Below are 21664 nucleotides of genomic sequence, written 5' to 3'. Positions count from 1 at the left end.
TTCCTTCCTTCCTTCCTTCCTTCCTTCCTTCCTTCCTTCCTTCCTTCCTTCCTTCCTTCCTTCCTTCCTTCCTTCTTTCTTTTTCTTTCCTTTTCCCAACTACAGTATAATTGCCTACCTGCCTGGGCCCCTTCTAGAGGAAGGTGGGCTTTCCTTGTCCATGAGTGCCAGGAGGCTGCACTCATGAGGTGATATTGTAAAGCAGCAGAAAGACTGAGGGTGCAAAGAAACCACAGCTGCCATTCACGGGGCAGCCTCCTCCAGCTCTTCTGCCCAGTGACCTTACAGGCTCACGAGGAGCCTGATGAGAGTTGTCCTGGGGGCCCAGGGATGCATTCCCTGCAACTTCCTCCTGTGGGACCTCCAGGTCAGCTCATTCCAGGAGAAGCAGTCTCAGGCCCGTTTGTATCCCCTGACACTCCCACGTGCCCGCCAGCCCGGTTTCTGATGAAGATGTGGCTCAGTCCCTGCTCTCCTTGTTGCAGTGACTTGTACTTCATGTGCAGGGCCCGACTTCTAGAGGGAATGTTTCCCTTGAGCCCTTGGATATTTTTATTCTATTTTGAATGGTTCTGATCAATTAATGTTGCTTTGTGAGGGGTTCTTCAGAGAAATAATACACACTGGCCAGGCGCGGTGGCTCACGCCTATAATCCCAACACTTTGGGGGGCCGAGGCAGGCGGATCACCTGAGGTAGGAGTTTGAGACCAGCCTGGCCGACATGGTGAAACCCTGTCTCTACTAAAAATACAAAAATTAGCCAGGGGTGGTGGTGCACACCTGTAATCCCAGCTATAATCCCAGCTACTCAGGAGGCTGAGGCAGGAGAATCACTTGAACCTGGGAGGCGGAGGTTGCAGTGAGCCAAGATCACACCACTGCACTCCAGCCTGGGTAAGAGAGTAACAGTCCTTCTCAAAACAAACAAACAAAAAGAGCTGATGCAGACCTCTTCTGGTTAGACCTGACATGGAGGAAGTATGTAATTGGCTGGTCAACTTAGTGGCGCCCCACAGCTTCCTCTGGATCCTGCTTCTCTGTACTTGCAATGCAGTTGTTTATTTGAGCTAGAAGAAAGGAAAGTTCTCAAATTCCTGTTTCCTCACCTTGCACTGTATCAGATCCAGGATATGTCTGCAGGTCATCAGGATCAACTAAGATACATAATCTTATATCTGTAGGAGCCAGAAAAAAAAGACATTTATTCCTGATAGGCATGGAAACTTAGTCCACGTGAAAGGAGACATCTAACAGCTCTCTGTCTTGGGAGCATTAAAACCCAGACACCAGCACACTAGATAGTGCATCTCTGGGTTGTGATCTCTCAGAAACATCTTCGTAGTTAATGCACTGTTCATTTAGGGAGTCCCCATCCTGGTCCAGGCCACCCTCCTAGAAGCTGTGAGGCAGCTCGGACGGGCCTGCCTTGGTGGCATCCAAGCAAGCCTAATTGGATTGGGTTGGTGTAAAAGTGATTGCGGTTTTTGCCATTGCTTTTAATGGCAAACTAACTTTAAGTCATTAAAATAAGACCCAACGCTTATAAAAAAAAGTTCGGCCGGGCACGGTGGCTCATGTCTGTAATCCCAGCACTTTGGGAGGCCAAGGCGGGTGGATCACGAGGTCAGGAGATCGAGACCATCCTGGCTAACGCAGTGAGACCCCATCTCTACTAAAGAATACAACAAATTAGCCGGGCATAGTGGCGAGCACCTATAGTCCCAGCTACTCGGGAGGCTGAGGCAGGAGAATGGCATGAACCCAGGAGGCAGAGGTTGCAGTGAGCCGAGATTGTGCCACTGCACTCCAGCCTGGGTGACAGAGCAAGACTCCGTCTCAAAAAAAAAAAAAAAAAAGTTCATATCTACCTCCCAAAAACTTCTTTAGTTCCATGCAGCCTCAATCAGTTCCTCCATTCAAAGGAATCCTCTTTACCCTGGCCCTGGGGGAACCAGATTACACCCATATAATAATGTTTTTGAATTATGTGTGCTTGTCAGATTTCAGGGTCAGTTTCCCCTTACTGGATGTCAGGGGTGTTTTGTGAGTTGTGTTTTAATAGGATTCTGTTCTATTTTCTACACCAGCCTATATTGCTACTATCATCTGCCTAGTATGAATATTTTAGTATTCAAAGCCCACCAAATAAAGCTGTGTTCGGAAGTGGACTTACTTGGTCAGCCTTGGAAAAAAAAAAAAATCAGCGTTTCTCTGATATTTCCTGAGGATTAACCAGAAACTAAGGCTTCTTTTTAGGCAGTGGTAAGAATGCATATTTTCTTCTTCCAGAAGCTCTGGTTTTATGCTTTTATCTTTTGAAAGAATAACATTCCTGTGCAACTCTGCTTCTCTTCGCCTTTGCATTTCTCTTTTTTAACTCAAATCTCTTATTTCCTGCCATTCCTGTATCTAAACAGAATGGGGGACTGGGGCAGACAGGAACCAAAGAAAGGGTGTGGTGGCTTTGTAGCGCTGGGTGAGCAGTAGCGGCTGCCGTTCTGCGCACTGTCACTGGCGGGGGTGGAGGGTCTCCCTGTAGGAGGAGGAAATTTGCTGTTTTCACTGGCGGATTTCAAGGTGCCGGCTCCACCTACCGCAGCTGCTGGGCATTGCTCTTGTGTAGATCGCCGAAGGAGTTGCTGGTGATGTGAGGTGTAGGGGAAGACAGGAACACGGACTCAGAGCTAGGAATGTGGGCCTGGCAGAGACTGAAGGCTGGGTGGGAAGGAAGCTCGCGGCGAGCCTGGGGTTCGAGCCTAACGCGCCAGGGGTCTCCAGTGAGACCTTGCTCTTCCCTGCCGCTGAGGCTGGGGCTGCACGGAGGTCCTCAGCCTTCCCACCCTTTCTGCATCTGCTTTAGTGTCTGTCGGCTGGGTGGACTGCAGGGCAGGTGACCTGGAGGAGGCCCTGCTTCCCAGCAAGCGTTCTGGGAGTTACAGTGTGCTCTACTGGGACTGGATTACAGAGTCTCTGCTTGCAGACTTAGACTGCTGGAACTTTAGGTGGAAGGGAATTTTTGTTGGTGGGACGCAGCAGCTCAGTGCATGGTGTGTGCACGCGTGCTTGTGTGTGCATTGTGTGTGTGTGTATGTGTGTGCACATGTGTGTGTACGTGTTTGTGTGTGCAGGCATGTGTTTGTGTGTGTGCATGTGTGTGCACGCCGGTGTATGTGTGTGTGCATGGGTGTGCGTGTGTGCGCCCGTGTGTGTGTGCACGTGTATGTGTGCGTGTGTTTGTATGGTGTGTGTGCATGTGTGTGTGTGTGTGCGTGTGTGTGTGCCTACCCACACTTGGGGAGGATGCATGGCTCTGTGGCTTGGAGAGGGAAACAGGAAACACGTTACTCCACTGTCCTGTGGTCCTGGATAGGACTAGCCGCGTGGTTTGTGAACAGAGTGCAAAATGAAAACGCGAGGCCCCTTGTTCAGGTGATGAAGCATTTCTAGACAGTGACAGGAGAGCATTAAGCCACTCAGGTCCCTTCTGAGTGCATGGCCCCATGTGGCTGCCAGGCGGCACACCCACGAGGCTGGCCCCAACCACACTGTTCTCGGCTGGCTCCTGGAGAAGATGGGCTCTGTCTGTCTCAGGTCTTCTCACTTTAAAAGGTCTCCCGGCAGGCTGTGGCAAGCTGGGTGGATATACTTTTCTAAACGCCTGCATTTATTTCCTAAAAGCACAAATGGCCTGGACTAGCTAGAGGGTGTGGAACTGAGCCTCTAGTTCACAGCTGCACCCCAAGGCTGGAGAGGGGGTTGCCGGTGGTGGCAGGAGCTCTGGGTTCCCAGTTCAGAATGGGCCACAGGGCATCAAGCAGCTGTGAGCCTTTACCATTGAGCTCACTGCTTGGAAATAAAACCCTTCCTCTGGCCTTGGTCAGCCACCGGGAGCTTTTCTCCCCTTTCCTGGGAGAACAGCAAGCCTTTCCAACCTTCTGCCTTCAAAGAGAAGCAGGGTCATAGAAGTGCTCAGTGTCCCTTCCCCAGTGGCTGGACACTTGCTCCTCCAGCCTTCACCCGCTGGAGAGAAGGGAAGTCTGTGGCGCCAGCGCCTCCCTGCCCAGCTGGACCACATCATCTGGTCTGCAGGTGTCTGGGAGGAACCTGCTTCGGAGAGGCTGTTACTTCCCAGCTAGACTCTCCGCTTAGGATCCCATGTGTGGCTTTTAAGTAGGGGATGGTAGGAGAGAAAAGAACCCTCTGTGTAAGTAGCCTCAAGTTCTAGAAGACTGTGGCCCCAGGAGGCAGCTGACCATGGAGCTGGGCTTCCTGTTGTTGCTTTCTTTCACGAGCTTTTACTTTTCCTGGGCTGAACACTCCAAAATGTTTGCAGTTCCATTTCCCCTTCTCCACACACATTGAGCAATAATCCTCAGTATGTTCCCTGATTCTGTCTAGGATTATATTTGTTAAGTAAAAATGTTGACAGAAAGTTGAACAGAAATTGCAAACTCATCTCACCTGGATTTGATTGAGTCACCTTGAATGACGTAACAAATTATAGCTTTGTTTTCGTGCGTCATGCAATCTTCCGGACCACGGGAAGTTCTGCAAGCGTTTTCTCCAGGGGCATTTCATTGACAGCGTGTCAGAATTAGTTTTAATGAATGTTTGAGGTACAATTCTATAAATCAACATCCTTAAAATGTCATCTGCTAAACATTCACTGTGACAGAAAATAGATATTTTAGCAAGATCTATGTTAATGCTACTTAATTTTAGACATGCATTTAAAGCAAACACGGCCAACAGCCCAAGTATCTTTGAACTGTGAAATCAACCTCAGATCTCGTCTGCTATAGCCCCGCAAGCCGGAGTCTGTGCTCTCCATGGCCCCTTCTTATCCCTTGGTGGCCCTGCATAGATAGGGGAGTTGGCCCCTGCCCACCCCATGTTGTGTATTGCCTTAGCTCCAGCAGCTTTGTACCGTCACACGTATAGGTGGTGAACTTACGTGTAAATACATGTGTACAGATGAGAAACTGCAACAAAAATGTCCCGTGGATGATACTGGTTTTCTACATTCCGTGCTGTTTCCAGCTAAGAAAAATGCGAACTCCCACTACATAAAGGGAAAAGGTTGTATTCATTTCATGTTCATCATGAAATCTCTGCTGTGTGTTTACAGAATGGCCATGACTAAATGTATATATGGTATGTAAGAGGCTATGCTGTTAAATGTTGCATAAACTAACACAGATTCTGTAGTCAAAAATATTTAACTTGTTATTGTAAAATGTGATTTGTCATTGAGAGATTATTTTTCTGTATGTATATGAGAGTATTTTAGGAATCTAATTTAAGTGCATAAAACTATAGAAAAAATTTAAAACCTATTCCAAGAGTAGAAAATGCTTAATCAGATTACTTGGGTTCAACTCAACTAAATTTATATTAAAAAAAAAAATCCAAGTTGTATATGTTAGAAATCAAGGGAGTCATTTTTTTTCCCTGCCTGGAGGAAATATGAAAAATTTCAGTGTAATGGGTGGTGGTGTGATCAAATGAGAAGTATCCTGTAGCCATGACCTCGCATGGGACCTTGGTGTTGCATTAAAAATGGATTTTTGCAGATCACATATCTGAGAGGGTACCTGTGTCAGGAAGGATGAGAGGATCGGGAGCCTGTTTTTCACCAGATCCATGTGCCACGCAGGTTTCCTTGGGTTCTAGTGGACTCGTTAGGGATCTGGGGCTGACGCAGCTATCCCACTAGAGAGCCCAATCTGACTTCCAGGTCACCCTTTCTACTTCTCTATCTGGATTGATTCAGTTTATCCCTAATTAGCGTTTGTGTTTTCCATGAAATTTCCTGATGCATCCTCACCGTCTTCAACTGTTGCACAGCCAGGTGGGTGGATGGATGGTTTAGGGTTTCTGGGTTAAGCCATTTTGGGGCAGACTTCTGGATGCCCATGTTCCCATGGAGACCCCAGGGGGAAGACGCCTTCCTCCCCTCTCCATTCCCAGAAAAGGATCAGGAGTCCAGGCTGCTTCTGGGGTGCAGACTTCCTGTACTTGGCCACCAGAAGTGCCCCTTAGGCCACCCAAGGTGGATTCCATGAAACTCAATGTCTAAACCCCTGAGAGAGGCATTCAGAAGTGATTTCAGGAGGGGGGCAACCCCAGGAGACCAGCTTCCCCTGGCAGCCTGGAAATACTGCAGTAACAAAAAGAGCTGGTTTCTGGTGATCTGAACGCATTGTATTTGTGGGTGACACTGCTGGTGGAAGGTTGAGGGTCTGTGGTCTGAAAAGACATCTGAAGAATGTGTTAGGTTTTCAACATTTCTTTCAACAGGCTGTGTGCATCTTAATGCTGCCAACCAGCAACTGGAGCCCCTTTCCTGAGAGGCCCGAACCGGTAAAGCTCCTGACTTCAGGAGTATGGGAAGCCGTGATTTCTGGAAGCTTCCTGGAATCTATTGAGGTGTATGAATAATCTGCAAATCACTTAGAGGCACTGTCCATGTGGTTCATAACTGGCTTTATTCCCAAAGATGGAGCTGTTTAGCGATTTCTTTGTTCAGGCACAGCCTTGGAAGGGCACCTAAGGCCTGGCAGCAGAGGAGATGAGTTCTGGTTCACTCACCCCAAACAGGCCCTGACTCTTCTTCCTTAGAACAATGCCCTCTGGCTGGGGTGGCAAGAGGGCTGTGAGTGGGAACAAGTCAGCCAGTCAACTGTCCCTTGGGCCCTGGTTGTTTCAAAAAAGTCTGAGGACAAGAAAAGCTAGAACATGGGCCCCTCCCTTCCCAGAAGTGCTAGCGAACCCTCCCAGATAGCCTTTGCCTGTTTGGAAAAGAATGTAATCCATCAGAACGTGAGCTCCTTATGCTTCCAGTGACAAGCGGGCTACAGTGCTGGTGGCATGTTGCTTCCCTCACAGCCCTGCCCAGGGGTAGGACCAGGCCTGCCCCTTGATGGATGTGCTGTTGATTGTAATATACTTCTGTTGCCAAATAATGGTACTGTTTAATTTTCCATAAAAGAGAGACTATATTGTCTGATATGTAATGTTAATGGAATTCTAAGAATTACTAGACACTATTATAAATTGTAGACTTATGTATTTGTCTAAGGGTTTGATGAAGCAGGGCCAAACACTGTTTCTTCTTTTTTGTTTGGAAGAAGCTGAGGTTTGTTTTTGCTGTTTGAGTGTTCCTTTGGCAACTTATTATGTGTGAAATGTTAAATTTTATCCATGCAGATGATGGTAACTGAGACCTTTCTTTAAACCAGTAGCAACATCAGTACAAATTGCTGTTCCTGTGTACCTTGAACCTAAAAAGAACAATCTCTTCAAAAAAAACAAAAACAAAAAACAACTCTTTGGTCATTTTGACCTGTGTGGTTTAAATTCAAATAGTTCACGAATAAAATGAGAAAAGTCAATCTGTTATAGTGGATTATTTTGGGTTCTTTCTGCTTCACTCTTTTCTGAGAGCACAGGAAGCTAATAGCCCTGCAAATGGTGTCTCTTCCTCTTCCCACAGATAAGGTTGTAGCTGTGCAAGGAAAATTGTGTGGAAATAAACCTAGAAAACAAAACCAACCCACAACCCTCTCAACTCTCCTATGGCTGTAGATAAATGTTAGCTAACACCAAGCAGAAATAGATTTCTCTGTACAAAGTCTTTGTGAGAACAGGAGAAGTTCTGTGTTGTGCAGCATAAGAAATTCTGTGACTTGGGTTGAGGGGGCAGCGCAAAAAGCTGATTGTCTTATAAAGACACTCAGAAGGGTCACTGAATTTCCAAGGGGAAGTTTCTAACACACGTAACTCCACGTGTTCAGAACCTGGGTGATCTGTAATTCCGAGTTCCATAAAACCCAACACTGAATTTTATTCGATTATTTCCTCCTGTTCTGGTTTTAAGGCCATTCCTATTTCATCACTGATTTAACTCACTATAAATGAGTCCTTTAAATTCTCTAGCTGGCTTGGATACTAGTTGAATTGTTACATAGCACAGTTTTTAAAAGTTGACCTACAGCAGTATGTCTTTGCCTTTTTAAAACTAGTATGCCCTATTTTTGAAAAACATAAAAATCTTATGCCCTTTTCTTGGTTGTTATTAGAAGTTTTAAAAATAAGTTAAGGCTGGACATGGTGGCTCACACCCGTAATCCCAGTGCTTTGGGAGGCTGAGGCAGGAGGATTGCTTGCATCCAGAAGTTCAAGACCAGCCTGAGCAACATAGTGAGACCTTGTCTCTACAAAAAATAAAAAACTAGCCAGGCGTGGTGGCACATGCTCATGGTCCCAGGTATTAGGGAGGCTGAGGCAGGAGGATCTCTTGAGTCCAGGAGGTCAAGGCTGCAGTTGAGCCATGATCAGGCCATGGCACTCCAGTCTGGGTGACAGAGTGAGACCCTGTTTTAAAATAAAAGTTAAATGCCATTAAAAACAAATGCAATAATTAACTTTCCCAGACTATACCTAGTTCTCTCCAAGTCTGCTGAGGGCCCCCTCACAGAGCTCAGAGTGGATGGAATCACTGGTAGAAAACATGTAATTAATACCTATTTAACCATGATTAGTAGCCAGCATAATCAAGGGAATACTTTACTCTCAAATATTTAGTTTTTCTTCTCATTACAGAAGTAATCCTTATTAATGCAGAAAATTTAGCAAGGAAAGAAAAACACAAAGGAAATAAAATCACTTAATGGAGATGTTCTACACAAAAATAAAGGGTAAGTTTTGATGCACTTCACGTCTGTATTTTTTCTGTGTGCGTTTTAAATACTTTTGTACTATCTATTTATGAGATGGAGTCTCGCTTTTGTCACCCTGGCTGCGCTCGGCCTCTTGTACTATTTAATAGCTAATACGCATTGAAAACATCCCATATACAAGGTACTGCAAAACTTGCACCTCGATTTAAAGCAAATATTGTGAAGAAAATCATTGTAGGCTGGGTGTGGTGGCTCACACCTATAATCCCAGCACTTTGGGAGGCCGAGGCCAGTGATTGCTTGAGTCCAGGAGTTTAAAGCCAGCTGAGCATCATGGCAAGACCCTGTCTCTACCATAAATATGAAAACCAGCAGGGTGTGGTCACACCGCCTGTAGTTTCAGCTACTTGGGAGGCTAAGGCGGGAGGATGGCTTGAGCCCAGGAGGTTGAGGCTGCAGTGAGCCATGGTCGTGCCCCTGCACTCCAGCCTCAATGATGGTATGACACTGTCTCAAAAAACAAATCATTGTACACAGATCTCTGGGTTCTCTCTGGTGACCTTGTAAGGTAACATATGAAGTACCTCATCATTCCCCGAGATTGTATGTGCTTGATCAACAGGAAGGTTGCTGAGTTTGACTCTGAAGGATGTGGGCATCAGCAGCATGAGGCTCCCGCCAAGACGGTTTGTCCATTGGCAATCACATGTCTGTAGAGCTGTGATTGTGTGTATGACGCCACCTTGTGCAGAGCAGGCTCCTGCATGCAGTGAGCCGGGGGGCGGGGGAGAAACCTGGAATGTGGTCGTGATTAGGTTGCAGACCTAGCTGCGGAAACAGAGCTCAGTATCCTGTGGCTTTGAAGACAGGTCTATTTCTTCATCATGTTTAACAGCCCAGGGGCAGCGGAAAGGCCTGGCAGGGTGGCTGTGCCCTTGGCATCGCTTGCCATCTTGTCTGCATCTAGCTAGAGGGATGGACTAAGGATTGCTCAAGAGGGCAGTCCAGGGAGGCACACATCACTTCCTCTCCTTTCCCGTTTGCTAGAACTCAGCACCACGGTCAGGTGCTGCCAGAGGCTCAAGAATGTGGTCTCTAGCTGAGTAGCACTAGGCCCACCTAAAAGGTGGCTGGTCTTTCGGCCAACCAGCAGCCTCAGCACTCCTGGTTCCTGGAAAGGTTGAGGCCACGTGGTGTCTCCGTTGTCACATTAAGTGATGGTGTATTAAAAACTTTGCCAGGAGGAAGCCGGAGGTGAAGCCAAGCCTGAGTGCCAGGAGTGTCGTGTCATGTGGAGGGCATGCTGGTCCCAGCACGAGCAGGTAGGGAGCAGCGTTGGGCCATGTCACTGTTCTGGAGAACTTCTTTGCTGCAATGGTCCTGCCTCTGCCCAACCAGGGGTAGTTCTGGGAAGGGAACTGGTTTCTTGGCCAAAAGCTCTTGGAGTTTGACCAAGGAACAGGCACCTGAGCGGGCTGTTGCCTGGGGAACTCTATTTTCTCTAGAAGACCAAAAGGTAAAATGTAGGGGAAGAGCTGACCTGGGAACTGGTTTTGGTTAAAAGGTGAATTAGGAGCATCTTAGGGACAAAGTGGGAAGGGGCAGGGGACCTACCTAAGGTAACTTTTGTCCATTTGCTCCAGCAACGTGTCGGTGCATGGTGTTAGTTATATAGTGGTACAAACTGACAGGTGCCTGACAACCAGCTGTCCAGACAGGTGACTCTGAGCACATCTCCAGGGCCCCTCAATCTCTTTCCTCATTTGTAAAGTGGGGTGATGTCTGTCCCACCCGTATGACAAGGCTGTTACAAAGCTTCAGATGTACATGAAATGGCCCTGAATGCTACACAGCAGCCTACAATCAGGTGTGTGCATGTCAGGATGAAGGGCATTTTATTAGGAAGAGGCCTCCCTGGAGGACTAGGGAGCAAACACAGATCCGACGATCTAGCAGGGACCAGGAGTTCTGAACAAGCCCTTAAAGACACGGGATTTTGGCAGGCAGGACCAGATAGACTTTGCCCAGTGACCATGTGTTAGGTGCTGTGTCTAACCTATTAATTCCTAAACGTAATCTACTCAAACCAAATTCTCTAGGCCAAAAGGGCTTTTTGGCCTTTATACTCAGGGGATACCAAAAAAAGGCATAAAAATGAAGCCTTCTACATTCCACTTTAAAAGACAGTGAACATAATATGACCTGTTCTGGAAGCTTTTTATTGTTGCTCCAAGTTTAAGAATTTTCACTGATGGCAGAAAACCAGCACTTAGAGAGCCTCCCGCATGGCCCTGCCCAGCTTCTGAATCTTGGTCTTGACAGACATGTCAACATACTTCTCTCCAATGCGCACAATCATTCCACCCATGATTGACGGATCAATCTACAAAAGAAAATCGACGGCAAGTGTGAAAACGCACTCATCAAATGGGACATGCACAAGCGTTCTGAAAGGCTCAACGTGCTACACAAATGTGAGCGGCTCTAGTTACACCTAGAAAAAGGCAAAAGTAAAACTGCACATTCAGATCATCGTTTACATTTAAAATAAAGACAAACTTTTAACTACAGAAAAATTAGTACAGAGTTAGATCTAATATTTCACGAGTACTTTCTGTAGCCATTTTAAGTTTAAAAGAACCTGAGGAAACATACCATAAATAATTTAAAACCCACCTTCGCCTCCAATTTCAATACTTGGCCTTGACTTAGGAAGCTCTTGAGGACGGTTTTTAATTCAGAGAGTGTGGCTTCTTCTAAAGGCTGAAAGGCAAAACCATCCTTTCAATTTAGATAAAGCAAAACAGAAACTTCCAGAGTTAAAATACTCCAGGCGCACATCACCAAGACAGGCCTTGTGAGCTCCTCCCTTAGCCACCTGGGCCCATCATGGAGCTGCTCTGCCGCATTCACTCCTTGTTCGCGCTGGAGGTTCCGGGAGCACAGGAAGGCCCTGCCTCCCAGCATCACCAGGGCAGCTCCCACTCAGTCGTTCCTGGACTGCCTATAAATGCCACTTCCTCCCTGCCTCTGCTCTGTGTGCTAGCAGGACAACCTGGAATTAACAAGGAAAGGCCCTCAAGTTTGCAATGCCTGAAGACACAGCCCCATCAATGCAGGAGGACGCAGGCCCCTCCTGGGTGCAGCCCTGGGGTCACACCACGCACCTATCATGTCCTTGGGTGAAAAGTTGCCATTTTAACCTGGATTTACATCTTCATGTTTCCCTAGCTCTGCTGGCTGTTCATCTCCCCGCATCCACAGCTACCTGGAACTCTGGCAGGCCACTCCACTCTCTGAACCCCAGTGAGAGAACCTGGAGCAGCTGGCTTTTTCTGAAGTCAGCTCAGCTCCCTAATCTACTTTAGAGCAAGCACCTCAAATATCCAGACTGCACTCTCCTCTCGGCCCCAACTCTTACTCTTGGTTAGTTATAATGTTATAGTGTTACGTGTTATAATGGTGAAAATGAAAAAGGCTGTTAAAGCAAAGGCCTTTTTTTGAGACCACGTCTCACTCTGTCACCCAGGCTGGAGTACAGTGGTGAGATCTCAGCTCACTGCAGCCTCTGCCTCCCAGGTTCAAGCAATTCTCCTGCCTCAGCTTCCCAAGTAGCTGGAATTATAGGCGCGTGCCACCACACCCGGCTAATTTTTGTATTTTGAGTAGAGACGGGGTTTTACCATGTTGGTCAGGCTGGTCTCAAACTCCTGGCCTCAAGTGATCCACCTGCTTCGGTCTCCCAAAATGCTGGGGTTACAAGCGTGAGCTACCACACCCTGCTGCAAAGGCCTTTTTTTTACTTGTCATAAATCCTACCTCCCTAGCCCCTCCTCCAAGAGCCTAAAAAAATTTAGCAAAAAAATTTCTGTCTTTGTAAAGATCTAACAATATCCTTTTTTGGGGGTAGGGGGTGGGTTGGCCACAGTCTATTCTTATTCAAAACAGTATTTACTGAGACTAAAAGGTTACAGAATTCTGAAATATACATACCCTCCACTGAGACATGTACAAACTGCCAGGCACCTGTCTATGCCAGACATTTCACACCTACTATCTCCCTTCATGTGGGCAGCCCTGAAAGGCCAGTGGTTATTATTCCCATTTTACATATGAGGGAACTGAGGATCAGAGTGGTTAAGAAACTCACCTAAGGTCACATCAGCAAGTGAGGACTAGCCCCAATATCTGAAACCAGTCTGTGTATTTCTAAAGCCTGTGCTCTTAGTCATTCATCAAGATAATGTTTTTCAAACAGTACAGACTCACGAACCCAGCAGTATCAACATCAAAAGCATTAGTAACGGTTGGTTCTAAAATCTTTTGCAAAAATAAGTATCCTTTAAAAGAAAATCATGTCCTTGTGGTTGGGCACGGTGTTCACACCTGTTGTCCCAGCACTTTGGGAGGCCAAGGTGGGTGGATCGCCTGAGGTCAGGAGTTCGAGACCAGCCTGGTCAACATGGTGAAACCCCATCTCTACTAAAAATACAAAAAATCAGCCGGGTGTGGTAGAGGGTGCCATAATCCCAGCTACTTGGGAGGCTGAGGTAGGAAAATTGCTTGAACCTGGGAGGCAGAGGTTGCAGTGAGCTGAGATCGTGCCACTGCACTCCAGCTGGGGTGACAGAGTGAGACTCAGTCTCAAAAAAAAAAAATAAAAAAATAAAAAAGAAAGAAAGAAAAGAAAAGAAAAGAAAATCATGTCCTTGTATTCACTGAAGAATGCCCTGCACCAGTGCTTCATGATGGGTAACCATGGGGCAGGTGAATCTCTCATCTGCGCCGTTAGGGATAACCGGGGCAGCCACAGAGGGCTCCCTGCCTATGTCTGGGCTGTAATGATGTGCAACCAGGCACATGTTTTGGGGGCACCAACTACTGAACTACAAATATGCAAATAAGTATGATGTGCTAGGATGCCTCTCCTTGAATCTGTGCTAACTAGAAGGTCAGACTGTCCTTTAAACGCTTAGAGCTATTAATCTGGATGAGGTCAGGTGCTACAAATTCCAAGTAAATCTACCACACTCTCCTGTTTTCCTGTAGAGTGAGCTACATTACATTTGACTGAGTTACACAGGGAAGAAAATATGTATTTAAGACAATAACAAAATTAATTCTAGGGAGGCAATGAAGTGTAGTATAAGGAATATGAATTTCCAAGAGGCCTTGAGGCCTGTGTTCAAATTCTAGTCCCACCTCGTATGACTTTGGGCAAGCGACTGCATTTCCCTGCAATCGGCTTCCTCATCTGTAAAATGAGGATAATTATACTTCTATCTCACATGAATCTTTTGATACTGAATAAAATAATAAAGTACTCAGCATATAGTAGGGTTCAATAAATGGTAGCTAATTATAGCCCACTCATAAGATACAAAGGCCCATCCGTTCTACTCCTTTCCATTCACCACCACGAAAGATGAAAGGTTTGCAACTCTAGTTTCAGGCCAGGTGTGGTAGCTTACACCTTTATTCCCAGCACTTTAGGAGGCCGAGGCAGGTGAGTCACTTGAGCCCAGAAGTTCAAGACAAGCCTGGAGAACATGGTAAAACCCCACCTCTACCAAAAATACAAAAAAATTAGTTGGGTGTGGCAGGGGTGCACTGTAGTCCTAGCTACTCAGGAGGTTGAGCCAGGAGGATCACCTGAGCCCAGGAGGTTGAGGCTGCAGAAGTGTGATCATGTCACTGCACTCCAGCCTGGGTGACAAAGGGAGGCTGTCTCAAAAAAAACTCTAGAACTCTAGTTTCAGTAAACTACTTCAAGCGGCATTTATAATATAATTCAAACGTATACTGGAGTCTAAACCACTCTTTTCTAACACATTTTGATGTACTTTACATTTAACCCAGGCCTTATGAATAAATCACTGGTTACAGAAGCACTAATAAGATACACGCTGGCTTTTCCAAAGCAAAGGGTCACAGAAGCTGACATAAAAATGAAACAAACATCCCAGGTGACAAATTACCTTTCCCAATTTCTTGATTTTACCGTTTTTTCCTTCTTCCTGCAAAAGGTGGCACATGTAATATCAAGGCAAACACAGCAGCAATAACCCATTACTTACAGATGCGGTGGTCACTGTGCAAGGTACCTCTCCGCGATGGACACTCATCATGGTAGAAAAGGCGGAAACGACTCCCTGGGCATTGCTTAAACGACCATTTTCAGCAAGCAGATCTGGCAACGTGAAGGTGTCTCAGTAACATGAAACTCACTTAAACAAGCTATTCATGAAGTTGTATACTCAACCCAAAAAACAAACTTAGATTTGTGGCCTTAAAACACCATATTCAGGGGCGCATGCCTATAATCCCAACTGCTGGAGGCTGAGGTGCAAAGATTGCTTGAGGCCGTGAGTTCAAGACCAGCCAAAGAGCGAGATTCCATCTCTACAAAAAAACATTAGGGCTTGGTGGTGTATGTCTATAGTCCCAGCTATTCAGGAGGATGAGGCAGGAAGACTGCTTGAGCCTAGGAGTTTAAGGCTGCAGTGTGCTGACTGTCCTACTGCACCCCAGCCTGGGCGACAGAGTAAGATCTTGTTTCTTAAAATCACAGTATATTCAATGTCCTTTAAGAATATGAATGGAGGCTGAGCGCAGTGGCTCATGCCTATAATCCCAGCACTTTGGGAGGTCGAGGTGGGCAGATAGCTTGCATCCAGGAGTTTGAGACCAGCCTGGGTAACACGGTGAAACCCCGTCTCTACAAAAAAAAAAAAAAAAAAAAAAAAAACCTCAAAAATTAGCTGGGCATGGTGGGGCATGCTTGTAGTTCCAGCTATTCAGGAGGCTGAGGAAGAAGGATCGCTTAAGCTCAGGAGGCAGAGGTTGCAGTGAGCCAAGACTGTGCCACCGCACTCCAGCTTTGGTGACAGAAAGACACCCAGTCTTAAAAAAAAAAGAACGAAGATACAACTTGTTACTTAAAATGCATATCCGATTTTGTTTTTTTAAATAGACTGTACTGACAAGGATTTAAATTAGTAGGTATGGGGGGTTCTCACCCATACAGATGTGCAACAGACTTCTTGTACTCAGCTTGCAATCTGATTTTCATATTTACGTTACAGATTATACGTTTCGCTACAAATTCAAAGATGATTCCATGAACACACTTTCTTTGCAGTTTTTATTTTGAGCTGGCTATGCTATGACGATCTGAAAAGCAATCCAGGCTGCATAGTGGCTCACGCCTGTAATCCCAACACTTTAGGAAGCCAAGGTAGGCAGATGGTTTGAGCCCAGGAGTTCAAGACCAGGCTAGGCAACATGGAGAAACCCCATCTCTACAAAAAATACAAAAAATTAGCTGGGTATGGTGGCATGCACCTGTATTCCCAGCTACTAGGGAGGCTGAGGTGGGAGGAGCACCTGAGTCTGGAAGGTTGAGGCTGCAGTGAGCTGAGATCGTGCCACTGCACTCCAGCCTGAGTGACAGAGTAAGACTCTGTCTCAACCAAAAAAAGAAAAAAAGAGAGAGAGAGAGAAAAGCAGTCCAAATGTACCCAAGAATGCAAATGTCTCCAAGGATCAAGGTATACCCACAGGCCACAAACCATTTTCTTGGTAGGTATCATATTGCCTGCCTCTACAGTTGAAACTACTGACTATGCAATTAGACACACTTAGGTCCTAGCATCCTTTAGACAGTGCTTCTCACACTTTAATATGCAAACAATTCACTTAGGGAGCTGGTTAAGATGCAGACTCTGATTCAGCAAGTTAGTGTGAGGCCTGAGATTCTTCACTGCCAACAGGCTCCCAGGTGATGCTGATGCCCATGGTCCATGGACCACATTTCCAGTCACAGTTTTAAGACACCTCAAATGAAAAAGTTCTAATACTCACTGATCAGGTTGGTGGTGAGGGGAGAGAACCTCTCTTTTGCTGTGATGTCATTTAGGCTTTTCACTTTAATAGAACGCTTCACATAGGGATTCAAAACAGAAGCAGCCACTTTGGGTTCCTTCAGGATTTGCTGAAAGTATAAAAAAAAATTTCTTAAATTTTTTAGAGCACAAATGAAGGATGTGCCATGCACACACTTTCTTCTTTTTTGGAGACAAAGTCTTGCTCTGTCGCCTAGGCTGGAGTGCAGTGGCACAATCTTGGCTCATGCAACCTCTGCATCCTGGGTTCAAGTGAATGATTCCTCCTGCCTCAGCCTCCTGAATAGCTGGGATTACAGGCGTGCACCACCATGTCTGACTAATTTTTCTATTTTTAGTAGAAATGGCCAGGCTGGTCTTAAACTCCTGACCTCAAGTGATCCACCCACCTCGGCCTCCCAAAGTGCTGGGATTACAGGCATGAGCCACTGGGCCTGGCCATACACACACTTTCTTATGAATTAAATATTTTATGAATTAAATTAGCACTGCCAAAGAACTTATAACAAAAATACTATCATCAATTTTCTGACTGCCTTTCAGAATACACTGCACTGCACCAGGATTTTATATACGATAGAATGATGTTCCTCAAAAAAATTTAGAAATACTGTATGAAATTTCTTAAATTTATTTTTGCTTTTCAAGAAAGATTATAAAACACTAAGCAGCCAAAACTTCACTTGACTGCGTATTTTAATGTATTTAAGCATATAATCTTTTTTTTTTGTGAGACAGTCTTGCACCATCATCCAGGCTGGAGTGCAACGGTGCGATCTCGGCTCACTGCAACCTTGGCCTCCCAGGTTCAAGCAATTCTCCTGCCTTAGCCTCTGGAGTAGCTGGGATTACAGGTGTTCACTACCATGCCCCGCCAATTTTTTGTAGTTTTTAGTAGAGATGGGGTTTCACTATGTTGCCCAGGCTGGTCTCAAACTCATGACCTCCTGATCCACCCACTTCGGCCGCCCAAAGTACTGGGATTATAGGTGTGAGCACCGTGCCCAGTTATAAGTATAGATTTTTAAAGGTAGCTTTTAAATTCTCCACTGAAATAGCAATTTTCCTAAATTATCATCTATTTTAATTTTACATTTCTATCTTTTCTTAGCCCCAAATCTTGGTTCCTAATATTAATATCCTTATATGTATCTGTTTGTTCTTTTTATATGTCTTATAATAATAAAAACCTAATATTATCACTAAAAACATGTTTACAGAAAATGGCTTTTTCCCAGTTCTTTTTCTTGTAGGATTCACCTCATTAGGAATGCAGTCAAACAACCAAAGGAAAAAATATACAAACAGGAACTTAATATGTAATGAATAGGAAAGCTACTTACTGCTACTCTCAACAACTCCTTTTCTACTTGCTCCAACTTATTCTGTTTTGATGCAGCAGAATAAAGAGCTGTGGCATAGCGACCTTCAATACCGTATACCTGAACAGGAGGCTTTAAAGAAAAGGTGAAATAGGAGAGGAAGCAAAAAGGAAAATCAGTTAATAGTATACTGTCAACAGCAGAATTTAAAATTTATATTTTAAAAAATATATCTCTTTAACACAAAACAGTTTAAATGTGTCACCCAAGAGCTGCCCTAAATGGCAATTTGCAAGTAAATTAGGGATGTTTCCTTGGTCAGGGCACTCAAATCTTTAAGCCTCCAATTCCTCATCTATAAAATGAGGGGCTTAGTAGGCAGTGTCTAAAGTCCCTTCCAGGTTTACTACCTTTATCAATTACTTATACTTTAATTTTGAGATGAGCTTATGTTTCCTTTAAACTCAGTAACTATTTAGTTTCAAGTATGGGAGGCTGTGAACACTGATAGACAGTTTCGAGTATGTTAGAGCTAGGAAAACAAGTGTTTATGAAACACACAAATATACTTTTATACATTTCATACTGACACTATACATTTTCCCTTACATAGCCTCCCTAGCGATGTTCAATTTAACATAGCCCTTTGGCAGTTCACAAAAAACCTGATGCTTGAATTATTTTTCACAGTAAACTACAGACTTTTTTTCTACCATCAGTGTGTAACTACAGGTTCTTAGTGGTGCTGTATGGTTGTAGTGGGAAGGCTCAAGCTTGGATGAGAAAGATTTAGCTCCAGTCCAGCTCTAGGACTAAGCTGAGTAACCTCAGGTACATTTTCCCAGGGCTTCAGCTTCCCTTTTTGTAAAATGGGAAGACCAGTTACTCCTTAACACTGTTATGAGGTTTTTAAGCTCTCACACGAAGGACAAAATGATTTTGGTCATTCGATTTGAGATTTGGGGCTGGTAATGAGGACAGGACATGATAATTATTTTTCCTAATTCCACCTGATGTGGGTTCATTAAGGACATAGGCTGGTATTATGATCTTTCCTTTACCCGATTTTTCCAAGGGGAGGACTGGCTCACTGGTGATTTGGTGGGGAAAAGTGTGGGTAGGATAGTTGACCCAGCAAATCTTAGAGAAGTTCCTGCTTCCTGACAGTTGATTCAATTCTCTATCACACGGGAACTTTCCTTAATCAAATAAAGAATTTCAAAATAAACCACAGAAATGGAGTCAGACTTCATGTTCCAACAGGGTTGTTACCAGCTGTTAGTCATGTATCACTTCTGGGGGCCTTCTGGGGAACTTCATTTATTATGTGTCACTAATAGTCCTCTTTATCCAGGGTCAACTGGACTACTTCCGGTTTGAAAAGAAAGGGACTGGCAACTCTCTGAAATAGTGAGCCTCCTTTCTCTCCTACTGGAGAGAAAGAGTGTGAAGAGTATGGATATTCCTAACCAGAATGGAACATAGAGAATTGCAACAGAATTGCATTAGAAACCAAGGTACCTTGATTTTAATATCAACTCCTGTAATAATTTCCTGTGATAACTTGGGCATGTCATTTTGTTAAACCTGTTTCTTTCATTAAAAAATAAGTAAATGTTAGCTTCCCTATTTTAGAGGGTTAATGGAAAAACAAATGATTAAAAAAAAAGTTTTCATATTGAAAGATTATGCATGGGCCTGTCACAAAGCAAGTATTCAACGCCATTCCTTTCCACACCCTACACACACATCACATTTTGGGAACCACAAGTCGTGCAGAAAGGTTTAGATAGTAACTACACAAAAATCCATGCCCTAACTGTACTGCTGTTTGACTAACACTTTTCACGTGCTTATCATTACAGAAGAATATAAATTAACATACCCTCACAAGCTTGGCAAATGGTCTGACCACAGAGGTACTGAAACATCGCACCTTGAAGCAATAAAGGAAAATAGATCAAACAAGATTACTTGAAGAATTTCTGCACGTAACTCAATAACAACAACAAATTTTTAATGACCTTAAAGGCATTAGTTTTGTCTCTTTGTATCTTCACATATTACATGAGGATGAGCTACTTATTATTACTAAGGAGTAAACTTACCGAACGAGGATTATCCCAAGTTGCCTGGGAAATCATCTTCTCACTAACCTCCTAGCTCGCTAGGAATGGACCAAGGCTAGCACACCCGTATAACAGAGAAACACTAACTTCCAAGGAGTGCACGTTTCAAAAATATTTAACCAAAATTCTGGCGTTCCTATTACCACACCCTTGAGCAGATCATTTGCAACAGATGTACCCTCCTTGGAATCCAAATGCTATCTGAAAATAAAGATGGATTTTTTGAGTACTGCCGCAGAGTTCGATCTGACAAGAGGCCCTACCTCTGAGAGACAGTCTTACAGTTTAAGTATCACCTGCAAGCGCACAGGTCACAGATCGCAGGTCACCTTCAAATACTTCCAGCTATGGAATGTGTTTTATCAAAACTGCTTGTGAGGATTAAGACTTTGTAACGCTTATGTAAAAATTACCTAAGATGCCAGGAAGGGGTCATGATATGTAAAGCACCATGGTGATATTCAGTACAAAGAGCATAAAACTTTTTCAAACTCCATCTTCTGGGTGATTCTGTGGGTTCAAATCTCAGTTCTACCACTTACTGGCTGAGCAGTCAAAGACTCATTTAAGCTTTTCGGCCTCATTTCATTTATAAAACTGTGAAATGTGTTTTACAAATACTCCTTAGCATTACTAGTAAGTGATCTCTGACAGGTTTTACCCCAATGGCAAAGGAAGCTGATTTGGGGGCTAGGCCACGCCCCTTCCCCGGAATTCAGCAAACGGCAGACCCCCTCTCCTGCGCCCCTCAGGCTAGCAGCTTCCTGGGGCTGTGCTCGGAGGATGCCAAGGTCACGGCACGCACAGCCCCGCGCCTTCCGCCCCGTCCCATAGGCATCCCGGGGGACAAACGCTGGGTCGTCCTGAGTCGCTCCCACTTGCCGGGTCCCATGACCTTGAAGACTGCCAGACTTCCCCAGCCGAAGCATCGCACCCTGGTGCTCGGGGTTTGGTACCGATCACCCCAGCAGGGATCCCACCACTGGCTCTCAGGATCATGTTTCTCTCACCTGCCGGGAGAGCCCGGACACTGCTGGGGCGGCCATCTTCTCTCGGGCAGCTGTAGGTCAAACTCGAGTGGGAAATGAGAGGCGCGCAAAGGCGCACGCGCGCGTTAGCGTAACCGCTAGGTTCTCTGGGAAGTGTAGGCGTAGGGCGCCAGGCCGCAGGCGCAAAGACCTCCCTCCGGCTGGGAGTTGTAGTTCTTGGCAGTGGTAAGGGCTGGACCCTTGCGGTGGAGCCATAGGGCTTTGACTGCACCTGAAAATGAAATCATTGTTACTGGCCAAGCGGCCCTCACTGTAGAATGGATTTGCTGTTCCCAGTTTTAAAATTTACATTTAGATAAATACAGTGGCACTTGTTCCATTTCACAGTTATTACCAGCGTCACTGGATTCTTGACTGTTCCTTCCCAGCATGCTAAAGCCTGCATCAATGGCTTTTTCTCACGTTGCACACAAAGACAAAACCAAACCAAAACAAAAAGCCCCCAGGAGCCTTGCAGCTCCAGGAGCGGACACCACGTCCCTCTTACCTGGGCCATGACTACCCATTGTTAAACAAAAAGTTATTCAATGATGCTTGTTAAAGCATGGTAAGGAAGACTTTATTCAGGACCATAGCGA

At 45.2% G+C, this 21664-nt stretch overlaps 1 protein-coding gene across 1 annotated transcript; it reads right to left on the bottom strand.

Moving 5' to 3' along the window:
* Positions 1–10880: 10880 nt before the first annotated feature.
* On the bottom strand, positions 10881–21174 carry ATP5PO (ATP synthase peripheral stalk subunit OSCP). The gene is made up of 7 exons (XM_023190880.2): positions 21048–21174; positions 19794–19844; positions 17930–18040; positions 16546–16675; positions 14760–14872; positions 11359–11445; positions 10881–11065 (listed from the first exon to the last, which is right to left on the bottom strand). The coding sequence occupies exons 1-7, from the start codon at positions 21081–21083 to the stop codon at positions 10952–10954; spliced, it is 642 nt and encodes a 213-aa protein (XP_023046648.1). The 5' UTR covers positions 21084–21174; the 3' UTR covers positions 10881–10951.
* Positions 21175–21664: the final 490 nt, after the last annotated feature.

This window comes from Piliocolobus tephrosceles, chromosome 19 (assembly GCF_002776525.5).
Source record: "Piliocolobus tephrosceles isolate RC106 chromosome 19, ASM277652v3, whole genome shotgun sequence".
NCBI lineage: Eukaryota > Metazoa > Chordata > Mammalia > Primates > Cercopithecidae > Piliocolobus > Piliocolobus tephrosceles.
This window is presented reverse-complemented; position numbering and strand designations above follow the sequence as displayed.